This window comes from Trachemys scripta, chromosome 7 (assembly GCF_013100865.1).
Source record: "Trachemys scripta elegans isolate TJP31775 chromosome 7, CAS_Tse_1.0, whole genome shotgun sequence".
In the NCBI taxonomy this organism is placed as follows: Eukaryota; Metazoa; Chordata; order Testudines; family Emydidae; genus Trachemys; species Trachemys scripta.
The window spans coordinates 108040707-108054669 of record NC_048304.1 but is presented as its reverse complement, the minus strand read 5'-3'; the positions used below and the strand labels follow the sequence as shown (position 1 = coordinate 108054669).

The following is a 13963-nucleotide window of genomic DNA, read 5'->3' as shown; positions in this document are numbered from 1 at the left end:
ACTGTGGAGGCACATTTCTATGAAATTTCCATTGTAATGGATCTGTGGGCCTTAGCACAAAGAATAAGAGAACTTGTCTGTGCTACTTGAAAATTTCCTTTCTTTGAGGTTAACAGATCCGGCCCTCTCTGTAGACAAATGGATCATCCTGAACAGAGAAGGAATGGAAATTAGCATCCCAGGATTTGGGTGTTTTGTTATTAAATGGAATTTACTATTCTCTGTAGCAGAAATCATTGTGCTTTTCCTCAAAGTATAGTTAACAATCAATAATTTAGGGAAAGTAGATTTGAATCATCCTGGCTGTGCAATTTTTCACTGAAGGTAACTTCAGGAGGTAAGGCATTCCCCTGCTGCCAAGAGACAGGTCTTGTTCTTCCTTGAAGCTGCAAGTTGTCGGAAATACCTATAAGTAACCTTAGTATTTAAAAATAAAATTTCAGGTAAGCAGAGAGAAACTTTCCTATTCCCTCCAACAGCCACATGGTGGCACATGAAACTGGAAGTTGAAAGGCCAGTGCTGAGGTTTATTTAAATGTTCAGGAAACAGACCTGGAGAAATGGACTGAAGTAAATAGGACGAAATTCAATAAGGACAAATGCAAAGTACTCCACTTAGGAAGCAACAATCTGTTGCACACATACAAAATGAGAAATGGCAGCTAGGAAGGAGTACTGCAGAAAAGGATGTGGGGTTCATAGTGGATCACAACCTAAGTATGAGTCAACAGTGTAACACTGTTGCAAAAAACACGAACGTCATTCTGGGATGTATTTGCAGGAGTGTTGTAAGCAAGACATGAGAAGTAATTCTTTTCCGTTCTACTCCACGTTGATTAGGCCTAAACTGGGTATCTTGTCCAGTTCTGGCTGCCACATTTCCAGAAAGATGATGTCAAATTGGAGAGAGTCCAGAGAACAGAGACAAAAAAAGTCTAGGAAAGAGGTCTAGAAAACATGACCTCTGAGGGAAGATTGGGTTTGTTTAGTCTGGAGAAGAGAAGACTGAGGGGAGACATAACAGTTTTCAGGTACATAAAATGTTGTTATAATAAGGAGAGAAAAATTGTTCTCCTTAACCTATGAGGGTAGGACAAGAAGCAATGGGCTTAAATTGCAGCAAGGGCGGATTAGTGTACATTAGGAGAAACTTCCTAACTGTCCGGGTAGTTAAGCACTGGAATAAATTGCTTGGGGAGGTTATAGAATCTCCATCATTGGAGATTTTTAATAGCATGCTAAACAAACACCTTTCAGGGATAGTCTAGATTGTATTTAGTCCTGCCATGAGTGCAGGGGACTGGATGACCTCTCGAGGTCCCTTCCGGTCCTACGATTCTGATTCTATGATTACTGTGCCATGCTTTGGAAGGAAAGAAAGGTGGCTTAAATCATGGAGATCCTCTTGGACCTTATCCAGTTGAGTATAATGGGTAGCTACACAAAGTTCCAAATAATAAAAAAAAAAAAAGATTCATAATGCTTTCATGCCCTAGAATTTGCGAAGGAGCTCAATGCTTATGAGAGCGAACAGAGTCTTAGCTGGAGCAAGCAATAATGAATCGTTGCCCTGGAAGTCTCCCTGTATCGCTCTGTTATTGCTAATCAGTCCTGAGTAACAAAATCCTGATTATTTGAATCTTGAAAGAAATTAATCCACTGAAACCTTTTTCCTTTTTTGCAGGAAAAGGAACCTCTCCGGATCATACCTCTTAAAGAGGTCCATAAAGTTCAGGAATGTAAACAAAGGTGAGAAAAATTAACCATTGATGCAAAATATCTGAAGTATCACAGTAAACAGTTTTGTTGGGCTAGAACAGGAGTGCTCAAACTTTTTTACTGGTGACCCCTTTCACATGGCAAGACTCTGAGTGCGACCCCCCCTCCTTATAAATTAAAAACACTTTTTAATATATTTAACACCATTATAAATGCTGGAGGCAAAGCAGGGTTTGGGGTGGAGCTTGACAGCTCGCAGTCCCCTGAGGGGTCCCAACCCCCAGTTTGAGGACCCCGGGCTAGAATGTAGGATCAGCCAAAAGACTTGTTGCTTAATTCCAATTAGTTAATTTAGATACATGTGTGATAGTTGGTGTATTTAGGGACAACAGATAGCTTTGTGGTTAAGTACCCTGTTGTATCTAAACGGTGCAATTTATGATGTATAGCATGAGATCTTGATACTGAGGCTTGCACTGCATGATCCCCAGCAGTGAGTTAAGGTCAGAATGAACCATAAATGAAAAAATCAAGGGAACAATTAAACCACTAACATCAGTATATTTTGAAGTGAGGATGAAACTGAAATTTCTACTTCGGGTATGTGTTGGTGAAGATTCTGCTGTAGATGTGCTTGCACCTCATGCACATGAGATTGGAGTCTTTTTGAATAGCAGTGTGTGTCAGGGTCATGCGTGTGCTCTGTGCCTCCTTGTGCCCCCTTGTGATGGCATAAATGCGACCCTGCCTCAGTTCCTTCTTACCACTCATGGCAGACAGCAGAGTCTTTGTTCCTGACTGCATGGATGTTGGCAGGTGGAGTACCACTGAAAGAGACTGCTCCTTGCAGATTCAGGAGATTTTCTTCTACAGAATGGAAGACATCTATGAAAGATTTATGCCTCAAAATGGAGGAGATTCCCAACACAATCTAGACCCATTGCAGTTTGTTACCAAAGATCCTTTACTACTTGCCTCATTTAAAAGTAGCCTGTTGTTCAGCTCCATCAATGTCCACCTTACGACAGTCTTGACTTGTTATCCTCCAGTATAGTCATGCTTTATCTTCTGACTCAACTATATCCAGGTTCCTCAAGAGCCTGTTACATGCTTACCTGCCAGTAAGGCATATTGGGATTCCCTGCAAGACTTTTTTTCAACTCTGCTTAACCAGAACACTGTGTCCAGTTGTGGGAGAAGACTTTATCCAGTTCTCTGGAATCCAGAACGCTCAGTTCGACTCCACATTTTGTCACTCGGGTGATTTTATTTGGCATACAGCAAAGCTACATTTGAGCTGATCAGACTCAAACATAGCTCATGGGTATAGGTCACACTATACATCCAAAGTTGCACAGAAAACCTCTTCCTTTATATACATTTATACATTATCGCATCATATGCTTCATGATTGGCTTGGTTACTTTTCAGAAACCAATCCATGTACATCATGCTCAAGCTGATCTTTACATCATTTCTACATTCTGAACTTCTCTTACCAGTTGTTAGTAAATGGTTCCCTGGGCGTTCTCCCTCTTATCTTAGCGGGCTCAGACATTCTGTCTTTCTAGCTTACTGACCTGTTCACTTATTTAGCACAAATGTTCTGGTTTTCAGCCTCATGGTATGTTTACCTCCCTAACTCTATCCTACAAGAAATGAGGCCTCACTCCAGAAGTTAATTGCTCATGTCAAACTGGGCCTCAGCTCCATTAGGGACCCTGTTCTGGCATAGGATCTCGATATTGTCATCCTGAATCTTAGGGAGCCCGTCTTTGAACCTCTTTCAGTATGCTCTTTACACCAGATCACCCTCACCCTTTCTGGTTGCTGTCACCTCAACTAGAAGGATTAGAGAGCTTCAAGCACTCATGGCTGAGCCACCCTACATTGTTTCACAAGGAACAGGTAGTGCTGAGAATAGAAGAAGCTTCAGACTTTGGATCCTTATTTTATTACATTGACAGAACCAAATTATTCAGACTGTCTCTGGTTATTTGTAGCTTGTATTGATCATCCCGCTCCAGTCCAGAGGGGTTAAAAACAGCCCTGGGAGGGGGCTTTGGCTGGAGAAAGCAGCTTTTAGGCTGAGCTGATTGTGGGAAGTGGCTGCAGCTGGGGCCACGCCCCAAACGCTCAGCTGGCCCTATAAAGGCAGGGAAGCCAGGGGCACAGGGACAGTCTCCCTCTGCTTGTTGAAGGAGAAGGGCCTGGCTTGCCTAGAAGCTGGAAAAGGTACCTAGAGTGGAGCAGATGGCATAGCCTCCTGAACCCATAGTGAGTGATTAACCCTTGCTGGGCTAATGCAAGGTTGATACATCCCATCACAATCAGTCATATAATTGATAGTGACTATCAACTCATCAGGAAAGATAAGTTTAATTTGAAGGGTGACGGATATAGAGTTCTGCATACTCTGATTTTCTAGGTATAACATTGTTTTTAAGTAGAGCAGTTTAAAAATCTAAATTGCTATTAAGTATTTGTTTTTTGTCTTTCCAGTGATATAATGATGAGAGACAATCTCTTTGAAATTGTAACAACTTCTCGAACCTTTTATGTACAGGTAACCTTTCACTCTGGGTAAAACCAGATCATTCTGCAAGAAAATTAAGCATGAATACTATACTGTTAAAACTGTTTAAATACTTGATTTTCTTGAGAAGGTAAAGTCTGCAGTCTTCCTCTCAGTTGCACATACATTGGTTGTAAAATACTGTAGTATTTCAGACCTTACAATAACGCCAACTGTCTTGTCATGTTAGTGTAGGTTTTTTTCTTTGCAATTTTGTTCTGAAATCCATATGGGAAATGTCAGATTTGCAAGCAAGAATGATTGATTGTTGAAGTTTATGAAAGTCCTAAACAGCCTCTCCTTTATTAATTTAAATACTTTTTGAGTTGACACTTGGCATAAAGTTATTTAAATTCTATAGTGCCAGGTCAATACACTTACAAAATTTGTACTATTAATTAAATGATTACATTTTTATTGATAGAAAATTAGTTTTACAATTCACTGTGGATTTAAACTACAGAGATCTAGGAGATGAATGGTCAAAGATTCAAACTAGTAACCTTAACTGATAAATGTGAACTACTACCGTGCAGCTCCAGTAGTCTGTTTGTAATATCGGTCTAAAAAATGAACTGACACTTTGAATGTACCATACTTTGACTTGTTGGCTGCATATGGTGCTTTCACAACCAGAAAATACTTCAATGATTCTTGCCATATCTTACTGAAGACTTAACAGTACATGCACAAAACAATTTGCTCACATATCCTTACCAGGGTGATTTTTAAAAAACTATACATGTTTTACTTGTTTTAAAAATCAAACAAAACCCACCAAATTTACAGTATCAGGGTAGCCCATTTCAGGCAGTTGACAAGGTGTGAGTAAGAGTATGGGGAAATTAGTTTTTGGGACACCCTGATTACGTTGGCCTCATTACCACTGCAAAAGTGACTTTTCCTCGCTAGGTATTCTACTGTTGAGAATAGCCCACTTCCACTTTAATTGAATTGTCTCGTTAGCACTGACCCCCCACTTGGAAAGCAACTCCCATCTTTTCATGTACTGTGTATATATACCTGCCTATTCTATTTTCCACTCCATGCATCTGATGAAGTGGGTTTTAGCCCACAGAAGCTTATGCCCAAATAATTTGTTAGTCTCTAAGGTGCCACAAGTACTCCTCATTGTTTTTAATTAATTAGTGTACCTCTAAGAACAACTCTTAACTTGGTATCTTGTCTCGCTGTAGTTCCCAGACACTATTTTATGACTGATTTAGTTAGAAGGTTTTAATATGTTCTTGTCGGCCCACTGCATGCTTTAGCAAGGTTTGCTTTTGTTTATTGCTGAATATTAATTCTGGCATCACATTTTAAAATGATTCAGTGATTATTGGGCTGCTATGAATTAAGTATCTTAATTGTAATACATATTTTGCATTACTGGTAATAGTGAAAGCCCTAGACCAGCTACCTCAAAAATGCAATTAGTACAGTGCTTGTTTCAGTAATATTACTTCAGTCACTACTGCTGCCCTATTTTGACTCCTTGTTGAATCATTGAGCACTGATTTTAGATTACTACAGCAGCTATTTATATAGCATTTTAGTCTAATGTAATCAGCATACTTGCAAAGAAAGTGTACCAAAATCTGCTACTTCAGATATATTTTGAAATGTTCGCATGAAAGCAGATATTGATGAATGGGGATCTTGTGTTTATATCCCAAACACACAGCTTTAAGATAGTTAGTGTTGAGAATTAAAATATTGTCAAGACTTTTAAAAAAAAAAAAAAAAAAAAAAAAAGTCAACTGCTAAGACCCAAGAAATTAAGAGTTAAAGGTTACTCTATATTTAAAAGATCCCCATACATGTGAAAGTATGGAAATAGGCAGTTTGAGTTACCCTCCTCCCAAAGACCCTTATTTTTAAACTATTCATATGTGCCCTGAGCGAAAGTAGAAATTGATAACTTTGTCGATCCATACTGGTTCATCGGTGACTTAAAACAAGTGACAGAAAACAAAAGCAAAGAAACAATTATAAATACTGTATATATACCTTTCCAATAAGAAGAGACAGTGGAGTTTGAGAAGCAATGATTTGTCCCAGTGTTTAACTGGAAAATATAGTACTTGTTCTTAACAATTCCAGTTGTTTCCTATCATATAGTGTGTGGATTGAGATAATCAATTAGTGCATGTGTGCACACCAATAAGGTGATTGTAAGGAAATAGGTAGTTGATTCTTCTAAATATTATGTTAATTTAATCAAAGTAAGAACACATGTTATTTTATGTATCATGTGAAGTGTGTGTAATACACATGTATTGGCATGTGTTCTGTGAAGTGTTTTGAGAAGGTAGATGAACAATGTTCATTATCTGTACATTTGGCTGATCCCTAACTTAAAAGAAACAAACAAACAAAAAAAACCTACTCACTCACACTGTGTGTGTGTGTGTGGGGGGGGGGGGCATTTGACCAGCAATAAATCATATTGGTTACTTTGTGCAGTATTTCACCAGATCCCTCACCCGACCACTTTAGTTACTGTTTCATAGGAAGCAACAGCAAAGGAGAAATATGAGGGTGTGGCACTGGACAAGTCCCCTTTATATACATCACTGAAAATCCTGTGAGAATTACCATCGTCACCTTTAAAAAATAAACCAACAAGTAAATCCAATTCTGATTGAAATGTTGTCACAGTGTTAACCTGGAGGAATATTACAAATATGGTGTGGAAATCCACCCACGATTATTACAAGTGCCTGAGTGATTTAGGAGTATAAATCCCACTGAAAACCACACACACTTGTGTCAAAAGTCATAGGTAGTTAGAAAAATCCTACCCCTGCCTACCAATGGGAAAGAAAGCTAGGCTGCTCATAGTATTCCCAGACTACCCATATAAACAAACAGCATCTTCACCCAGCTTAAATAGCCATCTAATGTTAGTTTTAAATTTTTCTTTTGATTTAGGCAGACAGCCCGGAGGACATGCACAGCTGGATAAAAGCAATATCTGGGGCCATAGTGGCACAACGGGGACCGGGAAGATCAGCAGCTTCTGTATGTGTTTGAGATGTGGATAATATACTGTCTCTAGGAGGTGTCAATCTAGTACAAGAAATTCTATTTTGTTCCTCTTTCATCTCCCTTTCCCCCAGTCCAGTAGTAACATATCTCCTTTGCATGAACTTTCATGCATATTAAATTTGCATAAAACATTTTGCATTTTTAATTGAGTGCTCATTTAGTGTTATCTGTATGTAGCTTTGTATGCATTGCATTGTCTTAAATGTAAAGACAATGCAAGTGCTGAGTATGAAGACTTTTCTGAGTTCAGTATGAGCTCTTATCGCTAAGCTTTTACTAGCTGAAGAACTACAGTGAAACTCTGCTAATTCTTGCGAGATTTTTTGCTAATTACTAAATTTTGCAATTAAATTATATAAAAGATTGATTAAAAATATTGAGTATTCAATTTGCACATCCTCGGGATTGACTATTGGCCATATGTCACGTTAGCAGCTATGGTTACAAATTTAATGCGTTTTGGGCCGGAGGGGGATTGCAAATAACTTGTGTGAATTAGAAGTTTTACTGTTGGAGACCCTGTGTGAACACCATCTAGCATTACTGAACTGTGTGTGTACAACTGTGACCTAAATCATAACAGTTGTTAAGCATGTGGATAGCAGCATTCATACTGTATATATCTTTTCATTAGGACCTACATTAGAAATGCTCAGGTTTTTTTTTACAAATTATTGTATTTCATGCTAAAGATTGTAATAGTGTCACAGTGTCATCAAGTATGTCCAAATTTATCATGGAATACTTCACAGTTCAGATGTTGCAAGTATGGTTTTCACTTTTTTTCTATGTGATATTTTGTAATAAACTGAATATATCTACCCCCCATAATACATTGGACATCTAAGTTTTGAAATCTGGCTGTTAAATGCACAATCATGTTGATGGTGTGCTAGTGTGATTGCTATCAATTGATCTAAACATTAGTATTTGCAGCTAGTAATTTTATAGCTGCTTCATGTTTTAAGTAAAAATTACTATCACAAAATAGACTCGGTTTAAAAAATGTTTTCTGGGGGAGAGGAAAAGAGGGAGATGGGTATTTTGTTAGTGTGTGTATGCTTTGTGGTGGGGCTGACTAAGCAACCTAGCTATAACTATTGGCAACACTTTCTCTTTTTCCTCCCTCTATTCCGTTCCTGAAGTATAGGTTACTCTAATCTTAGCTTTGCACTGTGTTCCAGATGCGGCAGGCCAGAAGGCTGTCGAATCCTTGTATACAGAGGTATACATCAAGAACTGGTGAATGCAGCACGTATGTGGGCTCTCATGTAAAATTGCCTTCTTAACAGAGGGCTAGGATTTAAAATGCTAATATACACTATGTAAAATTAACTCTTAATCCCACTGCTTTTTTCAGTTACCATTATTGAAAACTAACTCATAAACTACTTCACACCACTCATTAGGTTTGCAGTTAAGTATTACCTGTTGATTTCTAAAATAAATTTGATTTTTTAAATTAGTAATGGCAAAAATGATGCTAAGTCATTTCTCACATTCAAAGTACAAATCATACTACCCTAAAATACATAAAATGCAGTTTAAAGAGAAAAGTATTAAAACTTTGATTCATTTGCATGAGAGTTCATATTTCCGTTTTTTACCTTACAACTTTGACACCTTGTAACAGCAAAAATACAAATTAAAAGCTATCCCCAACTAATACAGATGCGTGCACATACACAAGCATCTTATAACTGCAGTAATTGGAAGGATAATATTGCAGCTTGATTTGCATGGCTTTTAAAACTCTTATGCATGAAATTATTAGCCAGAATATTGAAGGGGTTGTAACTTGTAACTTGTACGTTATGTTAAAAAATGCTTTAAAAAGTAAAGCAGCATAATGTCTTAAACTAGGAATTTATAATGGGGGGAGGGTAGGAGGGAGTAGCAAAATCCGAACAAAAACAGTTTATTAGAAAACTTGGCGTAATGATTCAGTTTTCCCATTTGTGTAACTAAAGTTAATGATGAAAATAGACAGAAGTGCCAGATAAATCACTGAACCCCATATAGCACAACTGCTGTTTTTATAAACATTTTTTGCTATTAGAAATAAGTGGTGTGGCAAATAGGCTATTGACCATAAAAACATGACAAAATAACGTAAAATACTTTTCCTGGAATTGCTCCTAAAAACAATGTGAAAGGCCAACAAATTAAGTTCTTAACACACATCCTATTAAGATTGTATCTACAAATGCATAATAGCTCTGAAAATATAAATATTACCTATTTAATATATTGGTGATATTGTTGATTTGGCCAAACCAACACTGCAAATTTAATTATGTCTCTAAATCTATCCAATACCATGCTAAATTAAACTGACAATATGAAAATGTTTTCAGATTCTTCACGCAGAGCATCTCTCTCTTTCTTTGACAGACCTCTTATGGTGATATATCAAAGTAAATATGTTAGTCAAAAGAGGCATAAGTATGTGCTAGCCTATCTGAATCATGATGTAATAGATAAGGATCATTTGCCCCCTTTCTGGCAAGAAGGTATTTAAATAGTGGTAGATTTATTTCTTGAATTTGACTCATCTAAAATTGTCATTCAATGGAATGGCAGGAATCCGTAATAAACACTTACTTGAAAATGACTTCTGTACAATTAGTAGCTTGAGTTGTTTTGAGAAATAAATTATTTCAATATTGCTCTTGCAGTTTAAAAAAAAGATTTCAACAATTAAGATTCCAGAAAAGGATTCTTTAACTTCTTACAGTAGTTGATTCATCATATTTTGCTCTGTGGCTCAGTAGAATAAAATGGAACAAACTTAGGAAGTAGATTAACAGTTGTTAGTGAACAGAAGTGTAACCTGCTTTAACTTGATTCAGCAGAATGTCGTAAGGGGAGGGAGCAGTGAGAGTTCCACAGTGCTTCAGATTTTGGGATGTGAATATATAATATATATATTTGTATACCAAATATCATTTGAATACACTTTTCTCTTGCAATTAGTTTTTCCATCTATGACCTTGAAGATGTGAGCTTTAACATGTATTGAAAACAAACACAATTTAATTGCCATTAAACATATTAGTAAAAAAATCAGTTTGGGCTTGCTAGACTCTTGTATCAAAATGTAAAGAGCTGCCAAGCTTGACTTCAGGAACATAACTTAGTTTCTTCAGCTGAAATGGATGTTTGCTGTCACATACAGCTGTAAGCTCACATTTAAAAATGCACTGCCTTGGGAAAGCACCCACTTCCTGCTGCCACGGCTCATGCTTTGCTTTGTTTTTTCTGTTTTCTTGGTTTACAGAGTAAAGTCTGGAACTGAGTTACTAACGTGCCATTAATGACTGACTCTATCTGACAAACACTTATCCTTTTACAGGAGCATTCCAGCTCTTCTTCAGAATCCAGCTATGCTTTCTATTTTGCCAACACCGCAGCCACCTCACATTCCACAGCCTCTCACAGCAACGCTCTGGTCTCAAACCTTAACGCCAAACGCCTTGCCTTGGAGAAGCGAGGATTTCACGAATCTTTTACCAAGGCCAAGCCAGGGAACTTCAAGGTCCAGGCTGTCCCTCCAAGAGAACCAGCTTCCAAAGTGACTGTACAGGGCCTATTGGAACCTCAAAGTAAAAATGGCACTCAGGAACAGGATCCTGGCGCAGTGGATCTGGATGATGCAAGCCTTCCAGTCAGTGACGTGTAATAATGGAAGTGTTTGGAGAATGATCCATCTGTTTGGTCCTCTAATTTCCTTGGTCAGACTTGTAGCCAAAGAAGATTTTAGGAAGAAAGAAGAGAGAATGGAACACTGATTTTATGTATGTGTGTATATACATAGGTATGTGCATACACAGTACATGCATATATAATTATATATATTTAAATAATTATATACTGCCTTCAAATTAGGGTCAGAAATAGACCTGCTTTTTCTCACAGCCTGATAATAAATCACTTTTATAATAGGAAGGGGCCAAACTACATGATTCAGATATGTACTGCTGCCAGTAAATAAGGTACCAGCAACTCTTTACCCTCAATTTGGCAAACCTAAAATTACATTCAATATTTTAATGCTATACTATAGAAAATGTAATGCCTACAAATGTGATTATTTAATTTCATTATAAACCAGATTAAGACTTTATGCATATGTGAATTATTTCTCTCCTCTTTTGAAAATTTTATGACTTTTTCAGATACTGGGATATGCACAAAAAGTCTTTCGTTCCTATCAGATCAACATTGTCAGCTGAAATATTACCAGACTAAGAATTCTAAGCTCCCTTAGAATTCTAAGTATATGGTGCTGTAAATTTCACATTAGAATAATGATGTTATTTTGAACATTAAACCTATTTTTGATGCTCTCCTAAAGGTGAATTGTAATTTTTTTGCACATTTGATTTTAATGGACCACCTACAATGGTGTTTTGGATGGGGGAGGGAAATCAGACTACTACATCTTACACCTTTGAAGTAAACCAGTTTTATATTGCATTACATTAAGCTTTGCTGCAATTACTTTGTATTAAATGTCTAAACATATTGTTTAGGATTACTTTTTTGAAAGATTCTTTTTCCAATCAGTGCTTTGTGAACAGTTCTTGTTTCTATATTTGGATCAGTGAAAGACCTCATTTATTTAGTTTGATGTCAAAACTGGTACTGAACTGTTTATAGTCATGCAATTGTGGCCTGTAATTTTGGTGCACTAATAATCTATTAAAGTGCCTGTGTTTTTTCTCATCTTGTTAAACATTTTGAGATTCGATGTGTACACGGACCTTATTTACATGGTTTTGAACCTTGGGGTGAAATTATTTTGAGTAACATAGTTCAAAACAATTATTTAAAATAAAAAATCTTATGCTAGGGATACCAGCGTGCTGGTATTGCATCTACTAGCTGTGCAATATGTGATTTTTATAAAACTGAATATTTGTTACATGTGTGCATTGTTATGGGCTTCAGTGATGCAAACAAAAGATCTAAGAACTTTTACATTTCAAATATTTGATTATCTTGAGCATGTACTGGTTTCATAGTTAGGTTTTAAAAATGTTTGCTGTAACCAAAAAAAACAACAACCACCAACCCCACAAATTTCATATGCTGCTGCTTATTGTGATTCACATTTCCCAGTGTTGCAATACTGTTCGTCGTCTGGAACTTAACAATTACATATCAGAAAAGTCCATCTTCTCTCCAGTTTCCAAACTGACTTCTGACCTGAGAGAGAGGGGGTTTTTCCACAGTAACTTGTTGATCCAAGGATAGAGTAATTGGTGTAATGCGAGAATTAAATATTAACTAGTTTCAAAACCATTACATCACCATCTTTAAATTTTTTAATCCATAAGCTAACCACTGTTTTTAGGCAATAGTATTTGTAAATTACACTTTCATTCTACTCTTCAACATCACATGAAAGCTAGTCCAGGGTTGGAAATTATTGTGGCAGTCTAAACAAGTAGTGTAGTTTTTAACTTGTATCAAAATAAGACAACGGTTCTTTGAAAGCTTATTTTTCACAAGTACACAATGTGGGAGACACTAGTAAAAATATTTCAATTCAAATAGTTCTCACATTTAAAATCACTTGCTCTGGTACAGGTTTGGCACTGCATGTTCATTTTACTATATTTTGGTATTGGCAATTTTATGTATGAGGTGGAGGTAAAGCAGCTCCATTATGGGACTTGTTAAAATTAGAACTACTGTTGTAGTTCAGTAGCATAGGAAAATATATTTGTGGTTGGTAATTGTCAAGGTCTCCTATTTATCAGTACTTTTATAATCTATAAAAATTGTTAAATTATTTTAGAACCAGTGCTATTTCCTGTAAATATGTCACATTTAAATTGTCAATAAATCAGTTTGATAACTTAAAAGAACCGTTGACATTTTTTTATTGTACCATTTACCAGAAAAGGATACTTCTTAACATAAGAGTAAAATTATTTCTTCTCCTTTGATACATTGCAACTTCTGTTTCATTCTTCCATGTTTGATTGATTGAGCACTCTAATGGCTTCAAGTAGTAGGGTATACAGGCCCCAAATCTTTAGTATCTGTCTTAACGAATTGCTGGAGCACTGACTTCAAGGTACAGTTAAATCACTCTATCAACCCATCAGTTTGTAGGTGATAGACTGAGGCCCGGTCTACACTATAAAGTTAGGTCGACATAAGCTGCCTTGTGTTGACCTAGTTGTGCATGTTTCTATGCTTACATTTGTTTCCTACTGATGTAAATGCTCTGTTACTGCAGTGCAGTAACACCACCTCCCTGAGCGGTGTTGAGCCACGGTCAGTGTATTCAGTTTGATACAGCGCATGGGTAAACACTGTTACTTGGGTCAACTCGAACAGTCCTCCAGCAGCTGTCCCACAATGACCAACACTGCTCTGGTCGCAACTGTGAACTCCGTTGCCCAGGGGTCACAGAGACTGGAAGGCTGCACACCCCTTTAAAGCCCCAGACATTTTTTTAAAAGACTTTTCCTGATTGCTCAGCTTGGTGAGCTCAACTAGCAGCTCTCCATTGTGTGCAACTGCACACTCCAGACGTGCTCTAGTTTGTAGCAGACAGAATATTGAATCTCCTGGGCCTGTGGGAAGAAGAGGTTGTGCAAG

The 13963-nt window shown here is 37.2% G+C and overlaps 1 protein-coding gene across 12 annotated transcripts in view; it reads left to right on the top strand.

The window, feature by feature from the left end:
* PLEKHA1 (pleckstrin homology domain containing A1) overlaps window positions 1–13218 on the top strand; it is an 83176-nt gene extending 69958 nt beyond the window's left edge. For 3 of the 12 annotated variants that reach the window (XM_034777003.1, XM_034776998.1, XM_034776999.1), the window contains 5 exons: window positions 1685–1749; window positions 4222–4285; window positions 7229–7318; window positions 8496–8570; window positions 10701–13218. In XM_034777003.1, the coding sequence (XP_034632894.1) occupies window positions 1685–1749; window positions 4222–4285; window positions 7229–7318; window positions 8496–8570; window positions 10701–11027 (621 nt within the window). In that variant the 3' untranslated portion in view covers window positions 11028–13218. Of the gene's footprint in view, window positions 1–1684; window positions 1750–4221; window positions 4286–7228; window positions 7319–8495; window positions 8601–10700 lie in introns of all 12 variants that reach the window. The other 9 variants (XM_034777009.1, XM_034777005.1, XM_034777008.1 and 6 more) reach the window with 6 other exon arrangements.
* The last annotated feature ends 745 nt before the right edge of the window (window positions 13219–13963 follow it).